Raw genomic sequence first — 24,478 nt, forward strand, 5'->3', positions numbered from 1 at the left:
CAGGACAATGCCCCCAAAGCAATGGTGTATTCTGTCTGTCTATATAACCTTGACACTCTATGCCACCATGGTGAAGTCACACTTCCTGGCAACCTGAAGGCTAGGGGATCGGGTTTTGAGTGTTCTATTTTGAATTCCAACCTGTATATCTTGACATCTGGCTGCATGTCTTCACGTGATGTAGCATTTCCAAGCTTTTTAACTGGTCAAGAATGTAGCGCAAGGGATGCAGGACTCTTCTTCAGCTTCTAGCAGGTACAATTTTCCACATGACTCTTATTAATAATTCAAACCAATTGATTCCATTATACTATTCTAAACTAAATGGGCGCTTAAATGGAGAAAGCCATGTCCTCCTCAGTTCATTTTACTACTCTCTAAGAATAGAAGTGAGATGACACTGTTGTTACTGCATCTCCCATTCCGGCTCCAAAACAGACAAGGTTGTAGTGAATTATTTGTTTTTACAGAGTGCCATGGTGATAACCCGAGAAGTAGGGATAACATACTGTGGAGACGAACATGGGAGATCAAGAAACCAAGACTGAGTGAGAGGCAACATCAGACATTAAGAAAAAGAGTAGATAAAGGAATGAGAGATGTAGTGAGGGGGCAGGGGGGTGGTGGTAAGAATGAGGGACAGACAAAGAAAGTAGAAGGAAAAACAAGAGGAGAAAAACACAGACATTGAAATAAAGTGCCAGAGGCGCGCAGAGGGTGAGGAGAAAAATAAAACCCAGAAAACCACAAGATGATTTGATAACTGGACTGCCCGTCTGATGTTGAAATTACTTCTCTAAATCGATAGATGATGGTTCTACAGAACTAGAGCCTTAAATCCACGACATGTTGGTTAAAAATAAACATTTAAATGTCTAAATGGGAGATGAGGATGTAGTATGATCCCTGCTGTGTTTTACGCCTTTCCTTGGATTATATATTTCCTCTTAAGACAAATGGTTCATATCTTTGAAATCTCATGTTTTGCATGTAAACAAAGGTACAGCATCTCTTCCCTGACTACATTTTTGAAACATTTTATATCAGCAATCGACCAATATTCGCTAATTAGTTGTAATTTTTAGGCTCTTTAACCAAGAGTCATTGGCAGGATTTTTCTGTGTTGTTGAAATAATGAACGACAATCCCTTTTGCAAAATATGTCTTGTAGTGTCAAGACCTTAAACATTCTTCCATTATTCCAAACTATGCAGAAGAGAGTGGACTGACTTGCCTGAAGTAAAAACGTTTATCTGCTACCTGGAAATCATTGCAGTCATCTCTGGTGTGTTGCTCTTAATCCCTCTATTTCTTTTCTTCTTTTTTTTTTTTTTCTCAGGCTAATACTGATGTCTGAAAGCTCCTTGCCTTCTCATTCATTTCAGTAAGAGCACTCTGCTTTACTCAGACTGGATCATCCTGGTTTGTATTTCATCTTCTCACCAGCAGAGATTCACCGTCTTTTTCTAGTTTTTCATAGAGTAAACAGTCTGCTTTGCACCTCTCTCAAACCATCTGTCCTATTTGTCAAATGTGCTGGTCCTCAAAGCTGTGTTTGTTGGCCTGTAGACTTGTGTACACTCTGGACTCCTGTCCTGTACAGTTTGGTCCCCACTGTGGCATGCAATTGTTTGGTTTCTCCAGATCTGAGCGCCACGGAACAGATTACTCTCCCACTGTTTTGGAAGTGGTCCATTGGGTGACTAAGCCCTGTCGCAGTTTCTTGTTGGGTTATGAAAATTCGAAGAAAATGTGCTTAGTAGAAAGTCTTTATAAATTCCCTTCGCCTGACTAGGCTGGTTCTGGTAACCTCAGCGCTGACTTTGACATAGCACAGTCGAGAAAGGGTGCAGTGAGACTAATGTTCCAATCCACTTCTTTTATACTGCGTGTTTAACTAAATTTCCAGCTTCTCAGATGAAGTGAATTCTTTGAAATGAACACTTTTTACGCAGCTGAGCAGAGAAACTCCATAATACCTCTCACCCACAGCTAGTTTTTTTCATCCTGTATCTGTCTCTCTCACACACATGCTTGCATACATATTCTTTTCTCTTTTTTACAATCTCACTCTGTTACTGTCTCATCCTGAGTGCTCAGGAAATCTCCGTGTATGTGCCAGTGATGAACCTTTTCCTTAAGATACTGTTCTAATTATTCACCGTTTTTGAAGCTATTCAGCTGTTTGTGCAGAACCTGTATACTCTCTATCTCTGTTGCTCTGTTTGGCTTTCGCTTTGCTGCTCACACTCGCACAGACTACTGTGGTTTAAAGATGGACAATTTTGAATTAGTGAGTGTGTATTTCTAGTGTGTGTTTCTATGCATTAATACATACTGGAAATGACGGGGATTTTAAAATCAGCTTTCCTTTGAATTTTAGAGTTCACACACACACACATGCGCACACACACACACACAGAGGTGGTATGGATTAATGGCTTGCAAAATGAGCTGACAGCGACGACTTGAAGACTTGTCTTCATAAGCTGATTTTGCACGAATGAAGGGGGAAGGAAATGCAGGATGGAGTAATAAAAAGCGAGTGAGGTACGGAAAGAAATGACACAAGAAAGCAGTCAGGAATGTGTATTACATTTTGTGTATATCGGTATATATTGCACTTCCTAGCAACAATGGGTAAAGTACCACGATTCACTGCTGTGTATTTTTTTAACTGCTTATACTGCACAGATCATGTAGATTATTTTTCTGTTACCTTAAACAGGGGTGCATCTTTCAGAGGAAGTGGGAACAAGAAACTTTTTGAAATCCTACGTTATTATGTTTCCAATTTTATTTACTCAGTCAAATATAACCAGTGCCCTTAGTTTGTTCGGCTACGTCAATGTATTTCATTACGAGCAAGATCTGCTCTTGACTCAAAAGATAAATATTTATTTAAGCCTAAATATTACATTTTATACTTATCTATCAACACACAAGCGAAAAGGAAAGTAGAATGTAAAATGAAGGAAGGGAAAGAAAAATAATGAATTGTAGTTTGGAAAACCTAGGATTTGGATCAGAGGCTTTCTCTCTTGTTGTGTTGTGGGATTCCATTGTTTCTTCACTGACAGTGCAGAGCCTCAGAGAATAGCATCCAAACAATGACAGTCAATTCACTCTCATCTTGTCTCCTCTCAAATCCCTCCCGCCTGATTACGAGGGCCAAGCTTATGCTTTCAAGTCTGCTCTTAAACAGCGAGAAACAAACGGGTGATACTTCTCACTTGCCGCAAATCCTCTATCACACACTGGCTGTAATGGTAATCCATAATGAGGAAACGATAAGTAACATGCGAGAATGAGAGTAAAAGAGCAGCTTGAGAGCGCAGGAAGGTTCAAATTCCATCTGAAGCCCTTTGAGAACCCTTATGGGAAATGTTCTGGCAACCAGAGTCCTAACACATTGATGTGACATTGTGACACAATGTTAAAATCCTGGATGAATTACGACAAAGACATCAAAAGCCATATCAGGACAAGTAAAGCGTTGTGATCCCAGGTCAAACTGATGGTAGAACTAACATGCTAACATTATAATACATTCAACTATGATCTTGTTTACCTTTTGCACAGTAAATGTGCGTATGACATATTCCGCCAGTGGTTCGGTTTCTATCAGAGTCACCTTGATGTCTCCGTACACCTCTGTCTCATCGGGCCAGTAACGCACGCACTTCACCTGGAAAAGAACATTCCCATTCACATTGTGTATTTAAAAATGTATTACATGTCGGTCATTATCACCCTCTGAGCATGAACAGGCCGGGATGAAGACGAGGTCAAGATGATCACCATGAATAATATAATAGATGAGTCACATAAAAGTTTGCATTGCTTCTCCTGTATTATGAATAGCTATTTGACAGCCATTCATTGTTTGCAAACTGGAAAAAAATGATTTATCACTGGATAATGTAAGTAATTTTACAGCTTGCCACCAAAGAGAATCCATTGCTGTAGTCTTGTGGTGCTAAATGAGATAACACCACTTTTAACTCGATTATACATCTGGAAAATGGAATGAAAGCCCATCAATGGGCTTTTTATCCAATTATGCTGCAGCTTCCTGCTTTACTTAATGCTTTTTACATAGCAGTGTTAATTAGACCAGTTCTTTCTGAAATTAGTATTTTCTTCATGTAAAGCGCAGGAGTCACTCTAGATACTTCTGCAACGGATTGTGTAACTAAATTATTCAAGCAAATTATACTACTGGTAAATTATGTGTTGAGCTTTGATTAAAAAAAAAAGTTTTAATGTTAAACACTCAATGACAAGTTAGTATCACAGCTCTGTTAAAGTTACTTAAAGGTGAGTTCATACCAAATTCACGTTTTTTTTTTGTTCGTTTTTTTTTTTTTTTTTATCTGTGGTCCTCAGTGGATGTTGTTCTGTCCTGCCACCTGACCGGGCCACCTGACCTCCTATACTCCTATCAGTAAGAAATGGTCTTCTGACTGGACTGGTCGGTTTTGAGTTGCATCTACTACAGTTAGAAACTGGAAGTAATGAGGTAGGTGGCATGGCTGAATAGGGTTAGCAGACTAGAAAAAAGAAAGATACTTTTAAAGGTATTGGGCCTTGTCATTAGACACAGATGCGCATAAAGTACACACATTTTGTAATTGATAGTTTTCAAGTGATGTCCCATTTTCAGCTGGATGGCAAAACACTACTGCCCTGCGGAGCCCGCCAGCTTACGAAGCATAAGATAACTGTAGTTTTGTTGTGCCATCTCACAAACCGTCGAGGACACACCCCCGGGCTTTGTTTCGACAGAATCCCGTCCGAAAAAGAAAACCAAGAGAGGAGGAGATTGTGGATTTTCACTATTAAAAGCACCTCTGTATTACCCAGGAAGGGCAAACAGCTGTCTATATACACATGTATTTGCAGTGAACACTCACATGTAAGTTCTAGTAAATGCTAGGTTTATAAATTCCTGTTTATTTTCAATTACCTGTAATTCATATACTAACGTAATAGTTCTGATGTTGACCCAACAACGTAAATACAGCCCTAAAATGTTGACGGCAATGTCTCTGAAACGTTCAATCACGAGTGTTAGCTAATTAGTTCTCACTTTTGCTCTAACAATGAAGGATTTCTTGTTCTTCACTTCCCAAAGTGTAAGGTGACAGATTCTCAATGAGGTAGATGTAAACATTACCAAAGTCCAGCTCAGACAGGATAGAGGATGAAATGGTGCTGTACATGGATTGCAGGTGCCCAAAACTTGCAGTTTGTCTTTATATCGTAGTTTTTCTTCAGTTAGGAGGTGGTCTAAATATTCTGGGCCTGGAATCGTAGGAAACTGGACCCGCTTTTGCTACATCTCTACTTTTTGGACAAATACTGTGCTCTCCAGGTCATGAAAATGAGTTGAAAAACTCACCCTTCCCACTTCCACCAGGTTTGTAACCATGACAATAGAGGCCGAGTTCTCCTGCCAGACCATCCTCCAGAAATCCCTCACGGTCTCCTGCATGGGCCCTGACAGACAGACACATCACAGTTGTTTTGATCTACACAAACATAGCGTGTGGACATAGGTGTGTACATAAGCATACGTTTAATCCAAATTCACATAAAAATGCCAGCACAGACTAACACAAACACATATAACGTACACACATGAACACGTGCACACCCACACACGTACTCACACACCATCAATCCCAGATAGTAGTTTGGGGGTTTGAGGTAATGGGGTCTTAAATTTGTCAGGGGGATTTTATACGGCAGTTTAGATTTAGGAGGTTGTGGTAATAGCCTTCCAGTCCGAAAGGACGACATTTACCAGGTGGCTGCAATACACACACACACACACACACACACAGAAGCACACATACATATTCGTATCTGCACAAACGTAACCACACATATGAGCGTCTCCCACACACTTATCACATCAGTTTAATTACCTTGTGTGGCGATGTAATGTCTGGGCCTATGGTACCCCTGTGAGACAGAAACAAGGAAGAATAAAAAAAAATCTCTCTAAACTTTTTGACATCTCTGTCTTGTCCTTACCATGTAATTTTTAATCACCAAAATTCTCATACTTTCTGTTTTTAGTAATACACTGTCCCTTGCTTCCTAATTTCATTTTTTTTTTTATTCTTCTCTCCTTCCTCTGTTTGGTCTTTATAGTTTGTTTTTCTGTCTTTCCCAGCCAGTGATAACACTTCCGTCCATCCTCCATCCTTCCTTCCTATCCATTCAAATATTGACATCCATCATCATTATACTTCTGGTCTGTGTTTTCAGCTTGTTCATTTCCTTCACTTCTACTGTTCCACCATTTTGCTTTTCTTTCTATGTCTGTTTCTCTGTGTTCTCACCCCCTCCCATCCTGTGTTACATCTCCCTCTCCAAACCTTCCTTTCCTCTCAGATACAACATTAAATTAAAAAGAGAATCTTTATTCTCCCTCCATGGGTCAGATGAAAAGCGACGAATCTCCAACCAATGATTATCTCCCTCTTTCCCCCAAGTCCCCAATAAGACAGATAGCTTTGTTGAGATGAAAACATTCATCTCTTTCGCACTGTCATCTTCACTGAGGGGATGTATTGTTCCCATCTTAATTTTCCAATTCCTCTTTTTTTTTTTTTTAAGGAAAAATATGTAGTCTGTGGAGACAGATTGAAAGTAAGCTTTTTATACCAAATTAATTACGATTATCATAATAGTAAGCTGTAAGTGAGATTAAATTTGTAAGTGAAGCACTATTCCTGCAGGGAGGAGGAGAAAGGAGAACACAAGTATATCGGTGGATGGATAAGTAAGAACAGAGGAATATGAGGTAAAAAATGTGGGTAAGTGAGTAAGTGATGAAAGTGAATAATGGGTAAACATTGGTATGATTTTACCAGCAACAAGGTTTTCTTCCCCAGAGAAATGAGACTCAGGTGGCTCCATTTGTTGTGCCAAGCTTAACGCAAACTTACACACCCCGGGTGTGTGTATGTATTTGTGTGTTCAGGCACTTGTGCATTTGTTTGGCAAAACTTTAGTCTGGGAAAATTAGCTAATGCCATCTGTGTGTGTTTGAGTGCAGGTGCAAAAGTGTCTGCATCTGATTTCAACAATTTCAGAGTAACAGAATGTACGTGTTTACATAGATAAAAATGGGGAGGCCTACTGTTTGATGTTGTGGCCTGATTTGCTCGGGCAGATTGCATACACAGCAGGTATGGTGCCACCATATTTGTATTTGATGCCATGATTTTCTGGTCCTCACTGCTTTGAACGGCTTTTGAAGGATTAAGACCCTGTAATCGTTTTGGAATTAGGAGGAGGGATGTTGCTGTGACAGTTCAAAGTTAGGGGCTATGGAATGGAAAAAAAAACCAAAAACGTGTGTGCGTATGTGTGCATTGACTCACGTCAATATAATTGGCATTGATGTAGTCAGAGTGGGGGTCTCCATCCAACAGCTGCAGTCGGACCCTGGTGTGATCGTCTGTGGGATCAGATAGCACAAAAATACAACAGGCCTAAAGTTACATTTACCCACAGATCGTCACTGCTAACTGACTGGATGGGGCTCATACTAACCGGGTCCAAAGTTAGTAGACACTCCAAAGAAATTGTTCAAATAAACCATGTCTACATCTATCCTACAAGCATCTCTCTATGGTTGCACTAATTATGGACGTCCTCATTCGGAAGCAATGATGAAAAAAGAGTCGGTCTTGTTGGCCACACTTAGCATAGTGAAGACTCACCAGAGAAATGTCATAGGTGATAATGTACTAATCCTACAGAAAGAGAAAACATGCATAGTTTGACTTGGTATGGTTTAATTCAGCCACTACTTTTAAAAAGTAATTTGTTTGTTTCATTCCATTTGGTCTTAGAGCAGTTCTATGTGAAAGAGCTGAATGGTTCAAAACCCCACAATGCAGAATTAAAGGTGATCTGGCACATTACCAGTTTAAACAATAAATAAGAATGGTACTGTGCCCTAATAAGATCATATCTAAACCATTTACATCAGATCAGCATCTCACCCTGTTGGTCAAATAAAGGTCACAAAATCTAAATCACCTTTTCCCTTCTGAATGTCATTTATTTTGTTCTGGGCTCTATAATAGCCGTCCATAGTTCTAGGGTGCATATGGGAGTGATTACAGCTAATGGGAGGCAGTGACTTAGTTTAGTTGTAACATAGCAACAGCAGGTAATTGCAGATGAAGCGGACATGATTTAGTCTGATTATCTCTATTTTTCCCCTCATGCTCAGTCTTTTTCTCCATTGTGCAGATATGTTCCACTGCAGAAACTGGCAAGTATACGATAGTCTCAGAAGAAAAAAAATACAAAGAAAGAAATAAAATACAGGATGGGAGAAAATGAGGGGATGGGAGGAATATAATCAGCAACAGAGGGGGGAAGTAAAAAGGGATCACCTCTATGTTCCTTTGAAGTCACTGAAATGCTAATGCATATGGCTTTACTGACAGATACAAAGCCACAGTGGGTTGAAATCAAGCTTAAAAGTGCACACGCTTGCTACCGTTGGCATTCTTCTAGCTGGTCTGGTAACACCCAGGAAGGTTTGTGAATAGAATAGAAATGAGACTTGAGATTTCTACAAATAATTTTACCTTGTGAAATTCATAAGGAGGTATTTGAAAAGCTAATTATACCCCCAAAAGGTGCTGATATGCAGATATTTCTATGCCAAGAAACTAAACTTACAATATGTCTGAAATTCATTTTGTTGATTTTTCTTTTTTTTTTTTCTTTTTTTTTTTTTATCAACTGCTTTGAATAAAAGCTCAAGTTTCAAGAACTGTTGTTCCAGGAAACCAAGCTTTTATGTGAGGAGTTCTATTGTGTGGTCGATGAGTCATATACGTTCAACTGAAACCATTTCCTCTGTGTATACCGTGGGAGTATGGGAGCAATCATTTTGTCAAGTAGGCGTTAACTGTTTTTTGTTTTGGTGAATATCTCAGAATAGATAGGGTAAATTGTTGATTAAGTGCTGCCAGAAAACAGGGCTTGTGTGGAGTAAAAATTAAAAAAAGCTCAACGCTGACCTCTTATAAACAAATACAGTCATTTAAAACATAGAGGATACTCTATGGTTATGACGAGGACCATAGGATGCAGGGGAATCTGTGTGTCTCCCTGTGTTCTCTCCGGGTACTCCAGCTTCCTCCCACCGTCCAGAGACATGCTTGTTAGGTTAATTGGTGATTCTAAATTGTCTGTAGCCGTGAATGTGGCTGTCTGTCTCCCTGTGTTAGTAGAAAATACTACTTTTTAGGTATGCACATTCTCATCAGAGCCATCTCTACATCAAGCTTGATCGGCTAAGGACAGGCAGGAGATCTGGTCAAAAGCTGCACAGAACGATAGCAAGTACACCTTGTGTGATTTGTTGTATGTATTGTAGGTGTAAGTAGAGGAGGTTTAAACCTTCTGTCTGTATGTTGTGAATCAATATGTATGAACTTTTTAGGATGACATTATTTTTCATATTTTGAGTTAACATATCAAGAGAACACTGTACTTTGTTGTACTTTGTCATGGTATAAGGCAGGGGTGTGCAAACTGTGACCCGTAGTCAATTTTTAGTTAGCAAATTCTAACTATTCTAACTCATTTTTTATTTTTATTTTTTTCCCATGATAACAAAACACAGGAACACACAGGAAACCTTTCTCAGATGGTGACTTCATAAAAGAGTGACTCACTAAAGTGCCCCCCCACAAAATCCAGCATTCAACAACATTAGCATGTATAGAAACACAGTTGTACAGCGAATTAAAGACTTGTCGATTGCATGTGACAAGAGCACTGATTCCAAAAATAATGAGATGCTTGAAATAGACACCTTTTCCCTTCCTCCCTCTCCTCCATGCCCCATCTATCATACCACACTTGAGTGGCCCAACCCTTCGTATATTATTTTGTATGTGGCCCTTAGTGAAAAAGTTTGGACTACCCTGGTAAAAAGCAGTCAGTTCTGTATATAAAAGCTTGTTACATACTCCGCGAGAAGCAAGAAATTTGTTCTTGCTCCTAGGGCTGCGAGAAGAAGAAAAAAGTTTGTTCTGGCCAGGTAATTCACAATTCATGAGAAACTCAAGTGAGGACCTCCAGGGAAGTCCTCGTAGGGCCCTCCCCACCGCAGCACACGTCACATGCTCTAAGCATTGTGGGAGATGTGGGAGATGTGGGAGACGGCCAATAAGAGGCACATCTTATGATTTTCAGATGTAGGCCAGTTGTTTTTATGGCCGTGTCCGTTGGATCGCGAATATTAGCATCTGTTAGCTCACAGAGTGGCCCTTTTCCACATTAACTACACCCACTCCAATTTCTGACCAGTCACAGAATACTTGGCGGACACTGCACGAGAAAAAAGTACTGCCTGGTTGACGTGACGAGAACAAGCTGTGAGAACTCCCAAACGAGGGCTGCAAGAACAAAATGATGTCATTACAAACTCAGTAATGTAATGAGTGTGTAACAGCCTTTGGACACCAAATGAGAGCCAAAGCAAAGGCAATTTTTTTTTGGTCTTTTCTTGCCCTGTCTGAAGATGTTTATAAAGTGTAGTGAAATGTTACAGATGTACTTGCTTTTGACTCTTCTTATGTCAGGAGGTGGTCTCTGACCTATCAGTCTCCAAGCCTGCGATTGTTCAGGGCTAAACATCTCTTGGTCAATTAAAGCAAGAATTAATGAAGCCATTGTAACCTAAAGACCATCAAAAAAAGATCCTGAAAGTAAAAAGGGAAGTTCTTTCTCATTAAACATCCCACAAAAACACACTGCAAGTATGAGTCTTGATTGCTGTCCATCCACCAGGCAAAGAATAACACCAGAGAACATAAACTGTTGATGTATAACACAGAGTTGGGAGGAGAATCTACACCGTCATTATCATCTGCAGGATCACCTAGAGGAGAATTATTTGTACACCTTCCACCAGAGTAATTTTGCAGCTCTGAGCTGAGAGGCAACAATGAAGGCAGCGTGACGCCACTCTGCCCGTACAAGATACTGTCATCAGCTATCAGCTCACTCTCACATGCAGTTCTCTCTCTCTCTCTCTCTCTCTCTCTCTCTCTCTCACACACACACGCAACCCTGCATGTAAAACAAACACGACAGGGGGTTGTCTGTCTGCCGTCTGCTCTTCTCCTCTTCCTCTTTCCGTTTTTTTCCTGACTTCTTCTCTTCTTCTTCTTTCCTTCTCTTCTGCCTCCTCATCCATTTATTTTCTTCTCCATTCTCTTGGCTTGATTCTGCCTCGTCCCCCCAGTTCTCCCCCTTCATTGTCTTCCTTCATTTACCTTTTCCTCCTCCACTCCCTCTCTCTTGCCCCATACTGTCTCGCCCCTTCAGACAGGTGGTAATTACACAGGGCTAGTGTCAGAGGCTGTCATAACAGGAGAGCCACCGATACGAGGCGGGGGAGAGAGGGAGGGGAGGGGTCCTTTCCACTAGTCTCTGCCAGGGAGGGGAGCTTCTAATTGGGATAAAATGGCAGGAGGTACTGGCTTGCAAACACTGCAGATCTGGACACAGGCCACAGGTTTGAAGAGGCTGACAGAATGTGTGTGTGTGTGTGTGTGTGTGTGTGTGGAGAACAGAGTGAGTGACAGAGAAGCAGAGAACTGAAGATTTCTTTTAATTAGTGTATACGTTCGCATAAAGTATGTGAATGAAAAACACATACTAAAGTGATTCCATCAGCACAAAAACACACTATGTAACTTCAGTTCAAATGGCAATATAAACCTTACAGAAAATCCAGTGGTTGCCAGATTCAGACAGAAATCAGTATACTTGAATCTTTTATTCGTTCAACCATGTCACCCAGATCTCGACGTGGATACAGATATAGACATGTAGATTAGACACTGTGAGTCCACACGGACTCATGTTGGCATCTGCAGCACTGGAGTAACAACAAAGTCATCAGTAGCTGTGGTGTCCAAGGGTAAAAAGTCACCGACCCATTACTCATTAATGAGCTCCTCTCCTCCGCCGAGTCTCCCTCTATTCATACCCTTGCCATTCCCTCCTTTCCTTTCCTCTCCTCTTTCCTCTCCTCTCCTCTCCTCTCAGTTTTGTTCCAGTTCCTCCATTTCCTTGGCGTGTGTCTCATCCCTTTTTCTGTCCTCTCCTTTCAAAATCTTGCCATTGCCCCGGCAGCCACCGTAAAAGTTTGGTCGGGGAGAACTTGTTAACTGGAGGGGTCCAGAAAAGGCCAAACAAAATTTCAGACTTCTTGTTTTTGTCACAGACAGACTCTGAAGCGCAGTTGAATGCAGCAGAAAGCTGTAATTTGGGGGACGTCAGATTGGACTGGATGTTCTGAGAGCCTGAATACAGCCGCTGTACACAAATAAAATGAGCAGGAGCCACCAGTGCCTAATGACTGCTGGCGTAGCACAACGAACACGAGCAGTCGGTTTTGGTCTCTCTTGAAAAAAAAAATAAAAATCAAAGGTCATGATACGGTTTGAGATAACACACAACCAGAAGTAACACCCTAATAATAAACTGTGAATACCAGCAGGAGATAATCTATGGAGTCATTATGTTCCAGTCTCATGAATATATTGTCCTTTTATAGCTTTATAAGGCCGGTGACTAGCCCAGATTGTTCTGAATTGATGAGGCAAAAAGTCATTTAAGAGTTTCTCAGGTTATATAATACCAAAAATCCACCACAGAAAACAGAAATTCTTCTACCTAGCCCAAACTTGGAGCACATTTTAAACTTTAAATGATCAATGATAACCTTCACTGAATTATGTGTTAGAGACTAGCAAAGGCTGTTTCTCTTCTAATAGAAACACCACATATGTGTTTATGTTCTTTTTAGAGGCTGTTAAAATTTGGGCTTGTATTATATTATTTATTTATTTTTTTTAATTTTTTTTACAAGAGCATTGGACAAAGTAATTGCAGGGTTACTGATATTGAACAAAACCTTTCCAACCCCCTGCAGATATTATGGTCATTTGAGCTATGAGGCAGTTAAACCCTCAGCTTATTGGCTCTTCTATATTCCATTGTCTTTTCAGCTGCCTGAAGAAAGCAAGAAGCTTGCCGTTGCTGAGAGAATTTTATGATTCGGTCTGCCCATTAGGTTATATTTTACAATGGTGGAGAAATAAAGTGGCCTTATGGGAGATTTCTGCTGCTAAAATACTACATTCCACAATGGCTTTATAAATAATATGCCCTCTCCCTTTGATTCTTCTACTTCCTGTGATACGGAGAATGGAGGATAAAGGAGTGTGAGCATGAGGAGGTCTAAGTTATGAAGTACAAAACTGTCAGTCAAAGCGTTAGCTAAAAGCCTCTAAGGTATTTAGTAAAATTAAAGTTTCATAAAGAACAAGACACAGAGCACAGGTTTAAAACACAGTCTACCACCTGACATGACAAGTTTGTTGGCAACTAACTTGGTTAAAAGTCCTCATAAACAGATGAAGCTGGTATATAACAGAGGAACACCAAAAATGCTCACACTATCAACTTCAAATTGCTGAACAAGATGTTTTACTCTCCTTCCTTCTCGTCTCCTCTTGTCTCTTCCTCCTGCTCTCCTCGCCTCCCTTTTCAGTAGCCACTAAGCAGGGATTGTGTCTGTCACAGATATACTTAATCAGTTAACTCCCTATGGAGCTCAACTCACTCACGGCATATACTCCGCTGTCAGCCCGGCTCAGGGCATTAGGGAATTTAATAGCATGTGTGATTGAGTGTAAGTGTGCGTGTGTGTGTGTGTGTGAGAGAGACTGAGCAGCAGTGTACGTGTGTTAAAACGTCTTTCTTCACTTCCCTGCATGTTCATATGTTCTTAACCCTCTGTGTGTGCTGACAGATTTGTGTGTGTGCATATTTTTTTCTAAGTATTCCACTTGTGTTTTTTGGTGTTCAAATGATGTACGTGCTTCATTGTCAGCAACTGTGTATCTGTGTGTGTTGCCTCACCATGGATGCGTGTGTGCGAGTGTGTGTGTGTGTGTGTGTGCGTGTGAGAGAGAGAGTGTGTTGGGGGATATTATAGTGTGTAATAGCCTATTAAGACCAGAGCTCCTTGCAGCTGATGTGTCAAACAACACAGAGTGTTGTCGACTTACTCACAAACACACACCACGAGATGCTGTTTCCAGCTGTTTGAAGGCTGTCAGCAACGAGAGGGAGTGAGGGAGAGATGAGAGAGCATGAGTAGAGAAAAGTGGAGAGAAGGACGGAGTAGCAGCCTCTTTACACTTTAAATGTACACAGCAGAAATGCGTGTCAATGTAGAGTGACACCGAACTACAATGAATTTCACTAAACAAAAGAGAGACTTGAACAGGACTGAATGTTACTATGACATGACTCTTTACCTATTAACACTAGGGGCTGTACGCACTAGTTGACTTGTTGACTTTAATGTTGTACCGTGTCGCTTTAAGCAGTAAGTCGACGAGTTGCCGATCATGTGACAATGACAACACGGACGTCTCTGAGAAGAGAGGTGAGGAGCCCAGTGGGTCATTGCAGCAAACTAACAGCAGTTCATCAAGTGTGTGGAAATACTTCACTAAAGATAAAGCCCATACTACTGTGACATGCAGAATATATAAGTCAATACAACAAATGTACTACAGCAATGCACACTCATCTCAAAAGGCATCCGCTAATACTAGCAGAGGAACGGTCCAAATCCTGTCAAGGACAGTCAATTAACAACTTCACCTGCGGTAACAGAGAGAAGGAGGCCGCACATCAACAATTTGCTGGTGAATTTCATTGTCTAAAGTTATTAGACCTTTAGCTGGAAAACATGGAAAAGGCTTGGGAGATATACTGCATTTTTTTTATCCCTGCTACATCATCCTATCTTACAGCGTGCTGTGAAGTATTACTAAACGCTATTGACAGTGACGATTTATATAGGCCATACATATCTGCAGCGCACAGTACTGATAAGCTAATCGACTTTAAAAAATCAGAAGTCGTTCAACCCCTAATTAACACCAGTGGTATGCATCAGTCCTACAGAAGCAACACACAGCTTTACAAAAGCCATAATAAATCAAATGCTGTAACTTCATTTCACTTTAAAGAGCTGAGCCTGATTTTTACCACAACAGGAAATGTACAGCCATGTGGTTAATGTGCAGTATGTAAAACAGCATTAGTTAAAGCAGTCAAACAAACAACACATAAAATATTTACCCTTTGTTTAAACCAAGTAGATAGTAACTGCCATAAAAAAAATGTCTTATTTATTTGTATTTTAAATCTCAAAGGGATGGTCAAACTCTAACTATCTCACACCATTCTACATAGATTCTACAATTGTTTCAGGTTTAAATTAAGCAGACTAAGACCCAACTGAAAATGCACACAGTTAAAAACAACTACTTTCATCAAACTGGATTATCAATAGGTCATAACAGATATTTACTGTCTGCTGTTCTTAAAACAAATCATCTTTTTACCCCTTAAACAACTCACTCTTTTCTCATTAGCAACCAGTTTCTGATTATCTGAGGAATGTCTTCTCTTTATTTTCAGTCCAATGGCAATGAATGTTTGCCTAGAAGCAGGTTTCTCACAAGTCAGACTGAGGAGGAGAAGTTATCTGTACAAGTGGCGGTGTGACAGTGACTCATTAGGTAGATGAGAAGTGAATTAGACAAGCCAAGCTGAGCCTGCCTCATCTTCCTGGCTCAAGAGCAGAAACCCGAGATGAAGTTGTCACGAGAACAACCTGATACATTCTGCTGCATTTAAGGACTTTTAAGCAGACGAATGTGTGCATGGGTGGAACATAAAAGTTCAAATTCTATTTTGGACGGTACATTTCAGTTGTTTAGACAACAGTGCAACTCATTAAATTTGATTTATTCATCAACAATCAATTATCATGAATTGTCAATGATCACAGCTCATCATTATAAGTCATCAACAGATATCAAACTGTCAAACCCCTGACGTTTTAGAAAGATAAAATACAATCACACAGAATCCTCCAGCTTCTAATTAAAAACACAATCATTGTTAAAATCATTACTTTATCATCTCCCTTCACGACCTGATTCTTATTTTTAGAAATATAGAGAGCCGCTGTTAAAAATCAGCATCGAAATGCTGCATGTATTGTCATTGTGGTGTCGCCGTCACCCCCAACCGCTTCTTACGAGGAACAATGATTAACAGCAATCACCATCAACGGTATCAATAATACCGCCGCTGGCGTTAAAAATCAGCCTCATTATCACCATTATCTGTGTGCGTCCCCCCTGCTGGGAGCTGCAACAGAAACCATTTCATCATCTGATGGATTTGATGATGGCGGGCTGGCAAATGTGATCCGTCTTTGTGACTCTGTTTCTTCTCTGTCTTTTGTTTTGTTTTATTGGTTCATTTATGCACACACATTAGTATCACTCTAACAGCATTTTTATTCAAAGTAGAGAAATCAGCATAAGAGAAACAAAACTTCTTAAGTGACTGAAACCTCAGAGTGTGTGTTTTGTGTACTTTTTAACTAAGACTCATATGGGTCCAATGAAAATTATACACCAACCAGTTAAAACATTAAAACCACTGACCAGTATAACCTCAATAACACTGACCATACTGTTACAATACAACATTCTTGGTCCTTACATTTATGAAGATATTACTTTGACATGAACGACCAACATGAACATTGCCAAAGGCCAAGGACACCTTCCATTACAATGGCTCTTTTAAACAACAGTGACCTCCTCCAGAAGGACAGTGTGCCCTGCAACATCATAAAAAAATAGCCCAAGCCCTTGACCTGCCTGATTGGAAGTCCCTGACCTCCAATCAGATTGAGCTTCTGCAGGATACACCGACCTGCAACTCACAGGACCCAAAGAATCAAGTACTAACATCTCGGTGCCAGACACCAAGTACTAACCCTCAGTTGTTTTGTCAGCACAAGGGGAACCTTGAAAAAAATTAGGCATGTGGGTTAAACCTTGTGACAAATCAATGTTTGGAGTAACCAGCAGCAATTCTACTCAACTGCATGTGTAGTTTTCCAGGGTACTTGGGAATTAGGTCGTTCTAAGTGGAGAACTTTTTCTTTTCATGTAATCCTAGAGTGACTACAAGAGATCAGGGCTATGTGGGGTGGTATAACAGGTTTTTGTAAGACACCCTGTTCTCAATGTTACTGAAAAAAACAACACTTTATTTCTATATTGTTTTCACGTTTGAGGTCATTGCCATCCTGCAGAATAAATTTGTGACTGATAAGATGCTTCCCCGATGGTACTAGGTGATGGATAACAATCCATTTAGCCTTAAGCTTGCAAGTCACTGTGTGTTATAATAATAGGGTACATCCAGCCTTCCCAACAGCTTTCCTGTTCCAAAGTCTTCATCAGTGCGCAATGTCAGTAACATTCATGTGGAGGAAAATGAGCAAATCCCTGAAGTCAGGTTACAAAATCAGCTAAATGGTCTGCTGGGATGATTGGAGGCCACATGTTAATATTGGCTAAAAAACAGAACTTCGTAAAGGATGATGGGTTTAATGAAAGCTGCTTAGGTCTACAAAGTGTCCTTTGTTTCAGGATAACATGCATTTACAAAATCATTGCCATGAGAAAAGAGAAAGTCGAGCTTTCCATAAATCAAACACACATTCCTCTCACTGTAGCTGTGTGGGTGGAATATTGCTGCAATGGCGCTGCACTGCTGCAAGCAATCAAGCACAAACTAGACTGCTGTGATCCGTACAAGCCTGAATGGAGAGACTTTACAGTATATGTACTGTAGGTATGAGCGCATAGACTGCAGCTATAGGACTCTGTTATTCACTGCATTTGTATGTGCTACCGCATTGGTGTCCCTGTTAGTGTGTGTTTATTTGTATAACTGTATTTTTGTGTGTGTGTGTGTGTGTGTGTGTGTGTGTGTGTGTGTGTGTGTGTGTGTGTGACAGCTTTGGGGATGCTAATATTTGTTGTGGTTCTTTGGTCAAACACTTCAGAGGAGTTGTTGGCGTTCTGACTTCAGAGCAGCTCAGCAGACGTGTTGCGAATTGGAGCCAGGGAGGATAAGAGAGGAAGACAGCAGACGCACTGTGTACTGCTGCATATAAAACTAACACACACACATACAAACACAGTTGTTGTGGTTTTTCCTTCCTTGCTTGCTTTGTTTGTTCCACACACAACCCCATACACACTCACAAACACAAGATGCACTCATCCTCTCTCTCTCTCTCTCTCTCTCTCTCTCTCTCTCACACACACACACAACCTCTGCTGTAATGAGAAGCAACACGATGCGGGACGGGATTTTGATTATGCCAGCGATGCTCGGAGGTGTAACGCCAGGTGAAGGGTATGTGTGCATACTAACACCGTCTTGCAAAGACTGACAGCCTGTGTAATCATTCTCATTCACCTGAACACTAGTAAACATTAGCGAATGGAAAGAAGGCTTTGGTGTGAGTTGGTGTGTGTCTCTGTGCGAGAGAAAGGCAGAGAGAGGGAGTTGTGACAAGAGGCAGAAAGGGTAGGTCAGAAAAACGAGATGAAAAGAACAGGTGAAGAAAGGTAGAGAAGTCAGACAGAGTGACAGATTCAAGATGACGAGTAGATTAAGTTTGGATAGGAAGCCGAGAGGAGAGCTGAGTTTGAGAAGGATAGACAGAACGAGGAACGACATTGGGGAAAATGGGAAAAGGAAAATTGAGAAACTTGGTAATGAAGAGACATGGAGAAGAAAGAAAGATGTTACGTCTTGTTGCACTTGGTCTGTTTTTCCCTTAGACTAACACTGTTTCAGATGTAGCAGCTCTAATTCCATTGTACAATGACAAATAAAGCGTTCCATTTTATTCTAAGATGAGAAGAGCAAGGCCGTGGAGTGGCACACTTTCACCTTGACAACTGAAGCATTTAAGCCTGTGTTTAATCTATTTAAATAGCATTGTCCTGAGTGCACAGATTGTTGCTGTAGCTGTTCACCAGCCAGAAACTCAGGCACTGATCCACTGAGTGGCTGCCTGTGTGGGATTTTGTGACAGACTGTTGATTGATTAACTTCACATTTTCAAAATCAGAAAATTCTTAGTCATCCAGTCGCCACTCTTCTTGTCTCTGTACATTGTGTATTTTTATTCAGTCTATATTTTTATTTTTATTTTATTTTACTTCTCTATCGGTGTACATTACACTTATATTGCTTACCTTGTGTGCAAACTACTGTTTACTGTAGTACTTCTATTTTTTTTACTACTGGCTGCAGGTACAACAATACATTTCACTGTGCATTGTACTATGTATAACTGTGCATGTGACAAAAAAATCTATCTATCTATCTATCTATCTATCTATCTATCTATCTATCTATCATTCGTTTTTGGAAAAGTGAGCATAATAGTAAACCTAATATCAGAAATGAGAAGGAAACACGATATACAGGCAGACAGACAGACAGAAAGATGGATGCCTGTTTCAGCATTCAAGAGAATAATAACTTATACATATAAGTCATTTCTTGAGATTGTTTTGTGAATTTTCAATCATCCCCTATTGGGAAAAGCAAAAGTGCAGCAGCAGCTGAACAACCACGGAATATAAATGTGGTAATATCTATATTTGGGAAGGCACACTGTTTATGGCAGTCATTAAGAGACAAAGGGAATCAAAATTCTCCAGAGTTAAATGACTTAAAGACGTTAAAACAACAGACTTCTCGTCTGCAGAAAATAGACTCGATCCAATAAAGAAACCATTTGATTTGTTTATTGTGCAGTAGTCCCAGTGATGGCACAGAGGACACAGTATGAAGAAATCAATACGTGAATCAATGATCATTACAAACGCGCAGGTTAGAGTGTTTCTGAATGTTAGATTAAATAAACACCTTGCTGACTTCAGACTCCGTGTTATTATATGCAGCTCCAGAGCAAAGAAGAATTGGGAGCAGTGGTGTCACACATCAAATCCTCAACAACCAGATGGTTTATTCTCAGTAGTTAGGTGAAATATGAATATTATTTTAGTTTTTACAAAAAAAAAATAAAAATAAAAATACTTTCCCAGCATTTCATTTTTTAGCCATGGTGGCTAACAACGCTAATGGTTAAACTCAAACTACCCACCTTTTTCCTTTTGTTGTAAATAAAATAATGCGGTGTCAATGTTCCATTTAGCAACCCTAACCCTGATCAGCATGATTCAGGAGAAGCCAACTCAAGACATTGGCTGCAATCTTTGTGGTGTGCTCAAGTTCAACTTTGTGGTCCAGTCACAGTTGACAAGAAACAACGTCACAAATTACTTTCTTATTTCTTTGATGTGGTTTGTTGTGTCCGTACCTTGTTTGTCAAGTAAACAGTGTCAGATGGTGTGATGTGATTCATTAACAAGACCTCGACACACTCTACTGAAAAGTACAGGAATCGATGAGAAACCATCCATTCAAGCATGCAAAATGCAGTCAGACATGAATGAGGACTCTGAAACTTATATTTTCACCGCTGACCAATAACAAGCAATCTTGACAGTGCTGACCTTTAGAAGGATAGAAGGCTTTCCAAAATAGTGGAAGCTATTGCATCTTATTAGCTGTGCTGCTGCAACCACACTTATTCAACCTCCTCTCTTCTGCTAGAAAGGTTATTATTCTCCTTCATGTACAGTGCGTTCCTGCAGATGAGTCAGCCATGTAAACATTAGATTTCTTTTTCAGTTAATGGAAAAATCAAACTCCCACTGACACTGTTCTTGAATGTGTCATCCAGTATCACATGGACACGGCTGTGGTGTCATTAGATCAAAACAGACATTGTATGAATGTATTCTAGCCAAACAAATGCTGCAAATACACTGTGGGCGTGCACATGAAGACCCATACCAAACAAACTCACTCAAGCACAACAAGCATATGGCCATCACTGCCCTATGGGGTTGTAACCATCAAACAGCATTTGAACTTTTATCTGAAAGTGAAGCCCTGGGAAAAAAATAACTGCTTTAAATGTTTTGATTCTCAAGGTCTAAAACAGAAATTAGACCTCAGCGTGTAGCTGCACAAGTACAGACACACACGCATAGCAAAACACAAGCACACATAGCCCCTCCGTTCACATATGTAAATGCATGCCAATATATCTACGCATTTATTTTGAAGGAATGCTTCTTCTGAATTATAAATGACCATATGGGCAGGCTGTTCCATGAAGTGAAGGTTTAGAAGGAAAAGAAAAAAGAAGGAGAGGATGAGGAAGCAAAGAGGAGGGGAAAGAGGCGAGGGTGGAGGAAATGGGAGCAGACAGATGCCTGTAATGAGGAAACACTACTGCGCTTTGCCTCAACCCATAAACTGTCAGAGATGATCAGAAAGCACGAACAGATGGACAGAGAGGAGAGGAAGAAAGGAAAGGTGAGAAAAAGATAAGGGGGAGAGGAGTGGGTGGAGTAAACTGAAAAATCACAGGAGTCAGTGTTGAGGAATAATTCATTTGAATTTAAATTTTCGATAGAGGGAACATTTGAAGTTGATAAGTGAAAAGGCAAGAGATGGTGGGAAGAGAATGGCAGCGAATGGCAAGAAAGTTAAAAACAGGCAGAGTGGTGAAAAAGGGAAGAAAGGAAACTAAAACTGGAGATAACAGATGAAAAATAATTCAGTAAAGAGGGAAAGAAGAAGTGCAACAAATGGAGTGAAGTGAAATAAAAGTTGGGAGTATGAGCCGGGAGGAGAGGAGGGGAAGCGTTGAGTAGACAGGAGGACAGGAGGCTGGTAGATTAACATTTATTCAGTGTGCTGAAGGGATTTCAAACATGGCATCAACCGTTTGTGTTTGGCAGATGGCCGGAGGAAGAGTGTGTTAACACTTCAACTCAAATCAGCCCTTTCCAAACTGTTCCAGAGAGGGAAAGAGAGTGGGAAAGAGAGGTGGTAAAAGTATGCATTAGTGCACGTAGGGAAGGGCTAAAGGCACATTACTGAGAAGTTACAGAAAGTGAAATGTCCTCACAAGGATAGGACGATTATCACGGCTGCCTAGGAAGGGATTTCTAGGGTTAGAACTTGGGTGTTGGTTAAATCTCAGAAATCCAGGCCACAAATTTAGCTCCCTTCATAGTGATCTGCCGAGGCTCAATGAGCATTTGCTTGGGTTAGATGTGCTCTCACTGGATGGAGACTGAAATGGCTTTCAAGGCCATGCGATCAGACTTTAACCAATAAACATAGATGTCATTTAAACCTCTTCTTCTGTGAGACTTAAACATAAACCATTCCTGCTGTCACAAATAGGGCTCATATTTTTTTTTTTTTTTTTTTCAATGTGTTTTTTAACAGGCATCAGATATCTTCAACACTGACATTTGTTACTGACTTTGAGGTGGGAAATAGAGAAATAAAAAAAGTAGATTAAAGATTTACTTCAGTTGTATTTCGTGCAAACTGATATAGGGGTTGGGAGAGCTTAATGCACTGCAGCTTAAGCAAACACATGGCAACAGATAGGAAAAGAATGCCAACACGAACAAAGGCTGCAAATAAAACACAACTGAATACACAACGGTATTGCAAATAGTCACGACAAGTGTAACTACACCAACAGTTTCAGTGATTTAAAATATCTTGACTAATGTGATTGCAAGACTGAAGCTCAGAGTTGGGCAAAAATTTAACAAAGGCCCTGCATGCAGAGCTACCTACAGTTTGTGTAAAAGATAGGGAATCTATCCATCTTTGAGAGGAAATTGGTTAAGAGATTGTCTTTTGTATGGGCTTCAAAAGAGAAAGCACGTCGTTTAGTTTAAAAGGCGTTTTGAACCAGAAAAAAAGAAAACTACATAAGAACCTTTTACCCAAGTTTTAGCTCGAGCCAGTCGCTCTGCCTGTCTCATCACATTTCCCCATTCTAATAAAGACACCGCACACAGTCGTTTCCCCCCCGAGGGCTTTTTAAAACATTTTCTCAGGAAAATGAGCCTTTGTACAATCACAGCAAGCAAGATGGACAGTTTCCATTACTAGGCCCTTGTAATTAAAGGATTTGTACTAATAGCAAATTTATCATAATTCCTGTTGGCTATCAAATCTGTGACAGGCTATTTCATTTCACCGCAATGTTTCATTTTAAAGCCTTCAGGTTAGTGCAGTGTCTTTGGCTTGACATCTAAACTCTTGTAATGAGATATACGCACACGCATAGATCTGTGCATGCCAACACACACACACACAGGATCTGTAAAATGTAGGCACACAAGTGAGACCTTAATCAACGCTGGTTATGTACGGCACGTGCACGTGGGCCAGATAGGGCAGACGTGCATATACGTACACACACCTAAGCCACTTAATAAAACATCTAGCAAATATCTGCATCTCCAGCCTAATAAAGGCCTGAGGCTGCCTTGTACAAGATAACAAGCACGCATGCTCACACGGATCTGCAGACCATCCAATCGCACAGACATCATTGGTGCACACAAAATTATAGCAAATACTTGACATATTACACACTGTCATATTCACATGCTAATTCACACTCTAATGGCCAAACACAGACACACTCTCATGCTACATGCGGTGTGCGCGCATCTCTCTGAATATCATTACAGCAGGCTGCTTTTGCTTGAAAATGAAGCTTCATTTTGACAAAAGTTTCTCTGAATAAAATACTGGCTTGCCAGCTTTGATCATCAGGCAGGATTGAAATAAAATCCTCCTGTAAACTGAAAGCATTTCTTTACATGACTTCCTGTACCAGACTGTGTAAAAAATGACGCTCGGTAATATGTCCGACAGAGAAACCACTTGAGTTATTTACAATTACTGACATTCAAATCATGTAATCAATAGTTTTCCTTATTAAAACATTTTTTTTTTTTTTTTATCAGTAACTTGGGTTTTAGTATATTAGAAGCACTGTTTGCAAGGTTATCATATTTTGACTTTTTAATTACAATAGTAAAAAAATAACTTTCAGAGTGTCACTGTGTGTTATTTGCAACAATACTGTACTACACAAGTCTCAGCATAAGACAAGGGAACAATTAGAGACTGCGTTCTCATGGCAGAGTTGCATTAAGGGTTGTTTGATGCGTTAATTCTGCGAGGCTAGCAAGGGTTTTCAGTAGCCTGGAAGTCAGTCCGACATCCCCTGCCCAAAACATTTTTGCAACAAAAAATTGTTCTAGGATGGCTCTGTTAGGAACAGATTATGCTCCTGCAAAGACCCGCCAGGGCAATCAAATTGTTTTTGTGGGCTTTATGAGGTGATGCTCAGAAGAGCAACAGCAAAGTAGGCATACACGTCATGTGAGCGTTGTGGAGTTGTTGACTTAGATTACAGCAAAATGACTGTTATTCAACCCCATGCAGAGGTCATTTTTATTTGCAGAAATATGTCAAGCCGCCGTGAAATCTGCTTCTGGTTCTCGCAGATAATGAGCTCAAAAAGAACGATAAT

At 40.3% G+C, this 24,478-nt stretch overlaps 1 protein-coding gene across 1 annotated transcript in view; it reads right to left on the reverse strand.

The window, feature by feature from the left end:
* Window positions 1–24,478, reverse strand: part of ptprt (protein tyrosine phosphatase receptor type T) — a 336,883-nt gene that overhangs the window by 17,896 nt on the left and 294,509 nt on the right. Inside the window, exons 23-26 of the mRNA XM_084543813.1 lie at window positions 7,401–7,477; window positions 5,934–5,970; window positions 5,405–5,502; window positions 3,572–3,688 (exon numbers count right to left, since the gene is read on the reverse strand). Coding sequence (XP_084399939.1) covers window positions 3,572–3,688; window positions 5,405–5,502; window positions 5,934–5,970; window positions 7,401–7,477 — 329 coding nt within the window. The remainder of the gene's footprint in view (window positions 1–3,571; window positions 3,689–5,404; window positions 5,503–5,933; window positions 5,971–7,400; window positions 7,478–24,478) is intronic.

Source organism: Chelon labrosus (assembly GCF_963514085.1).
Source record: "Chelon labrosus genome assembly, chromosome: 4".
Taxonomy (NCBI): Eukaryota; Metazoa; Chordata; class Actinopteri; order Mugiliformes; family Mugilidae; genus Chelon; species Chelon labrosus.